This window comes from Phoenix dactylifera, chromosome 8, assembly GCF_051530095.1.
Source record: "Phoenix dactylifera cultivar Ajwa chromosome 8, Ajwa_hap1_PhDact_Kaust_v1.1, whole genome shotgun sequence".
NCBI classification, from domain to species: Eukaryota; Viridiplantae; Streptophyta; class Magnoliopsida; order Arecales; family Arecaceae; genus Phoenix; species Phoenix dactylifera.
Genome location: NC_143197.1, coordinates 20,614,937 through 20,620,164, shown reverse-complemented (window position 1 = coordinate 20,620,164; position 5,228 = coordinate 20,614,937). Strand labels below are relative to the sequence as shown.

General features: G+C 36.7%; 1 protein-coding gene across 1 annotated transcript; it reads left to right on the top strand.

The window, feature by feature from the left end:
• The first annotated feature begins 653 nt into the window (after positions 1-653).
• Positions 654-4,909, top strand: LOC103721714 (NAD(P)H dehydrogenase (quinone) FQR1-like). The gene is made up of 4 exons (XM_008812023.6): positions 654-791; positions 2,370-2,463; positions 3,329-3,591; positions 4,415-4,909. The coding sequence occupies exons 1-4, from the start codon at positions 769-771 to the stop codon at positions 4,644-4,646; spliced, it is 612 nt and encodes a 203-aa protein (XP_008810245.1). The 5' UTR covers positions 654-768; the 3' UTR covers positions 4,647-4,909.
• The last annotated feature ends 319 nt before the right edge of the window (positions 4,910-5,228 follow it).

The following is a 5,228-nucleotide window of genomic DNA, read 5'->3' as shown; positions in this document are numbered from 1 at the left end:
AAGATCCCAGCCGGATCAACGGCTCAAAATTTCCGATTGACTCGATCTTAGGACAAGATAACAAGGATTTAAAAATTAATATAGTAAATAATGAAATTATTTCGACACACGTATGGTATCTGTAGAATGGTCTCCACGTTTATAATTTCTCGCTGCTGCTGCCAGCAAAACTAGGTCACACACGACCGAACCCAGCAAACCCATCTCGTATTGATGACGTCGGACAATCCTCGGTCTAAATTTGAAGTCCTTTTCTCGGTGACGATAGTGTTCTAATTAAAAATCCATTTTAATTTACTTCTGTAAAGTAGTAAATTTTCTATATTGATTCACGTGACGAGATCTCACCTCTTTTCGGTAACCCCATGGCGCTGATCACGGGTAAAAGGAAGATCCACGGGTGGTTCTCCGCCGATGAAACGGCCATAGTTGAAAGGAGAATCAAAATTTCACCAGGAGCACGAACGTCAAGGAATGCGTCATCTGGCCGTGGGTGACCAGATCGCCGGCTTGGGTTAATGGCGGAGATCATGACGGTGGTGACATCATCTCCACCGTTAATCTCTCGATTAAATTAACACTAATAACCAAAATTACTGTGGACCAAAATTGGATTAGAACTTAACTAATCGGGCGGTCATCCTCGCAGGCTCCCTTGCCTCCGTGTATAAATAGCGGACCTCAGGCCTCCTTTTCTCTCACAAAACTAGAAATCTCGACCGTTTTCTTTTTCTCTTTCCAAAGGCGACAGCTACCAATCCACCAGTAATGGCGACGAAAGTTTATATAGTGTAAGCATTACTAAAACCATCCTCCCTCTCTTTCTCTGTATTGTTCTTTATTTGGATCCAGTTTTGGTTTTGTTTCCTTTTTTTGATAACTTTTTGCCTATTTTTCCAATTTTGGTGCCGCATTTGTTGGAGGAGGTGGATGAGATTGGAAGTTTGGGCGGATTCGGTGTCATTGATCGCTGTTTAGATGCTATCTTTCTTTCTGAGCTTTTTAGATTGACGGTTTTATTCGTCATCTTGATTTTTCTGAGGGAGTTCTAGGTTTTTGATTTGTTATTTCTAAGTTATTTAATTTTATGAATTTTAATTTTGTTTATAATTACTTCTTTCGTATGATATAAGATCGAGTGGACATCACGTACTTTCTTTGATTTGTTCTATTTAAGCTGTTTAGTTCAATTGTTGCGTATTTCTTGAGGATTTATGTTTAATTTCGTTTCATTTTTTAGCATTAAATTTGATGCTCTTTCAAATACTGAGTGGGTTTTGCCTCCATTCCAGCCATTTCTGCTGATTATAGGATTTCTAATTTTCTTTTTAATTTTTACTACGTCTCATACTCTTATACTTTGAACTTAGCATTAAACTATGAAATAATGAGCTAATATTTTTGAAGACAGTTCTGTCGCTTAAGTGCTGTTGTTTGAAGGTTGTTGTTTATTTAGAACTGGATACGATGAATCTTATATCAGTCTTCGCTAGAAATTAAGCTGTAAACTGTTTGAAAATTGTTTGCTTCTCTTGTTAATGCAATTTACTCTTCCACCGTAATGGTGTCTCCTCAAGTCCGCATAGTGCAGGCCACTGAAGTAACCAGCATCTGATGTAGTGAGGAAAGGGTATCAAGGTTACCAACTAGTTGGGAATCTACAAGTGGATCTTCTTTGCTTTTTCTCCTTTTATTTTGTTCTCTCACCAACTTTGTTTGACTGGGTTGCAACCATATTGAGGTTTACTGTTCCTTTTGCTGCTCAATATTGTTGTCTTTTTTTTCCTTTAGTGTGTGTGTGCGCGCGCGCCTGCGCACGCATGCGCGCTCTCTTGTTTTGTATGTATATATATATGTTCTTTAGTGGACCAACATTAATTTCTTCATGTAATTTTACCCTGTGGATTCAAGATTCAGTTCATTTGACTTCTTGTCCTGTTGTCCCCACCTGTCCCCCTGATATTTGTTTAATTTTAATTATCCATCAAGACAGTGGTGGTTCATCTCTTAATGTTGTTCTTCCTAACTTATTAATATGGACTTATCAACATAAGAAGTACATGTTTCTGTTTACATCATTGGAAATCTTGTTGTGTACTCTTATCCTGATGTAACTATACCTTCGTCTAATTGAATATCTTATGCCGCTCATGTTACCTAATGTCTATTAATAAAATTTTAGTTGAACTTGTTGTTAGCCATGAAAGAACCGGGTCTTTTAAAGTGTCTATGGTGCTTGTAGTGATTGTTCGTGAGTTCGATGTTAGAAAAAATATGCATGTATTTTTTTTTATGCTACATATTCTTCTGTGTATTTGCGGAAACAGAATGTAAATTGGTGGAAGTTAATTTTATATTTGTTTGTACAGGTACTACTCCATGTATGGACATGTCGAGAAGCTAGCAGAAGAGATTAAAAAAGGTGCCTCAACTGTTGAAGGAGTAGAAGCTAAAATGTGGCAGGTGCTTGTTCATGATTTTGTTATGATCTATTTTAAATCGTTTTAAGCTATTAGAAATTTGGATAATGGTTTTCTTGCAAGAACAATTTAACCGACATTCTTTTGACTGTTAGTTATGGCATTGAAAAAAAAAGCACTATGGTTTTCAAAGCATAACTTTGCATATTGTCTTTGAATTATATCAAATTATGAATCATTTCTCATTTGGTTTTTAATGGTTAACCACAACATTGTATGTATTAGATAAGTTACCATTGAATAGCATGGATAAGCCTTTAGTATCTTCGTTAAAGATTTCTAGAACATCATGTTTGGCAACCTTTGAATGATAATTATCAGTGAAGAATTGATATTTTAATTAAAATGGGATTCTGAAGCTAGAAAAAAGAACTATCTTGTGGTCTCAAGCTTTTTTTCCCTCTATGTGATGTTGATTTTGCAATTGGCAAGTGGTTCTTATTTAACAGTGTAAGTTGTGTAACTGGAGTGAATTTTCACTAGCTCAACTTCAAATTAAGCAGATCATATTCTTGTTTACCGAGTTATAGATATTTGTTCATATTTTATTAGGCTGTCTTTTGTCATTCATTGTCATGGTATTCTTTTTATGTTTTGATCTACTTGTTTGCAATTTTCATTTTCTGAAGAGGTGCATATGGTAGTTTAGGTACATTAAGGCCTTGTTTTGAACAAAAGTTGTTCCTCATCATGCATGACCTCAATGGTCCATACAACTAGTTGTGTCTCAATGAAACTGATGCTTGTCAAGACAAAGTGCATAGCCACTTTACTAATAGTTTCTTCAAAGAAGTGTATTGAATGTTACTTCGGCTTGGTCATAATAATTACCAGTTTTGACCAAACAGGTTCCAGAGACGCTGCCAGAAGAGGTGCTTGGAAAGATGGGTGCACCCCCCAAAAGTGACGTGCCAATAATCACACCAAATGAGCTTGCTGAGGCTGATGGGATTATCTTTGGATTCCCAACTAGATTTGGTATGATGGCAGCACAATTCAAAGCTTTCCTTGATGCCACTGGAGGACTCTGGAGAGCACAGCAGCTTGCAGGCAAGCCTGCAGGAATCTTCTTCAGCACTGGATCCCAAGGTGGTGGTCAGGAGACTACTCCGTAAGCTCTGAATCTTCAATTGCTTACATCCTTTTAAACTTTATGAACTGATAGAGATGTGTCTAACACAGCATTATTGTCATGAATTGGAGCATTCTTGGATCTCACAGGTTATTATACATGATAACCTTTTGCAGAATTTAACTTAAGGAAGTGATATTACTTAAGAAGAACATAATGGTTCTTGAAAAGTCAGTATAACTCTTAAAGCAACAGATAATTTTTTTATGTTTTGCCCCTATGGTTGCCAACGTATTTCAACAAATTTCCTTCTACAGCTTTCTTTATCATGTTACTCATGAAATATTTATTGTATGTGCTCATCTTCTGCTACATCAATCAATAACCTTATCCTCAAATATTATATTGGAAGATTAATCTTGTTCACAGTTTATTCTGATTTAAGATTATCATTATGGTGACATTTTTAAATTGAGCTCTTATAGATCCATCTTTGCTATCCAAGAACATATCATCTGTTCGAGTTGCTTTGGATTCTTCACTGTTATCCTAGCCCTTTTTGTTCGTCTATATGAACTCTTTGTATAGGCCTTTCTATTGGAAGTAATGTTGCCTGGTTGCCAATGCATTCTGAATCTTTGCCAGCTCAGTGTAGATATGATGTCTCTTCAGATTTCTATTACTTTTTGCTATTTGTACTGCTTTTCTTTCAACAGACTGTAGCTGCTGTCATTAGTGCTTATAATTTTTATCTTTGTAATCTTATCTGTTATGATTGCTGTTACGATGTCATGAACTCTTCTATATGTAACCAATTAGTCCGCATTTGTTCGATTAAGGATTTATTTTCATCTGCCTACAGCTTGACAGCCATAACCCAGCTTGTCCACCATGGAATGATCTTTGTGCCGATTGGCTACACCTTTGGTGCTGGGATGTTTGAGATGGAGAAGGTGAAAGGTGGCAGCCCATATGGAGCAGGCACATATGCTGGGGATGGTTCAAGATTCCCATCTGAGCTTGAACTTGAGCAAGCTTTCCACCAGGGAAAATACTTTGCTGGCATTGCCAAGAAGTTCAAAAGTTCCTCTTGATTTTCGCCTTCCCTCTAGAATTATGATACGGTCACGGAATAATATGCTAGCCTTGTTTGATTGTTGCAGCTTCTGAGCTTTGATTTATGTTTTTTTGGTAAATTGGCTATCCCATAAATACAATATCAGTTTGCTTTCCATTGGTGTGAGATGCCACCTTTGCTGAGGAGCTTAAAGGTTTATTAATTGCTCTCTCAATAAATGCCTCTAGAGGTTCTTGGGGACAATGAAACTTATGATATTAAAATTAGATTTTATGGGTCTGTGCAGATGTGTTTCTCGGTATTTCTTAGCATCATCCTATCCTGAAATGTTTGTGTACGACTGGAACTCTAGCTCTGATCTTTACATTTCATAAATAAATAAGCATTGGTTGCCTAGATTGCTAGTACTTGAATTTGGATTATGTTTGAATTTTATGACTGAAAAGCATGGGTTGGTCAGGAAACAAGTAGGGTTTTCACAGGGAACATGATTTGTTAGTCTTTTTAATCCGATCAACTGATAGATCTCTGATCTCTCAGGGTTGGTTATCGTGATAAAACATTATGTATTCAAACTGACCAGAGCTCTGGTTTTTGG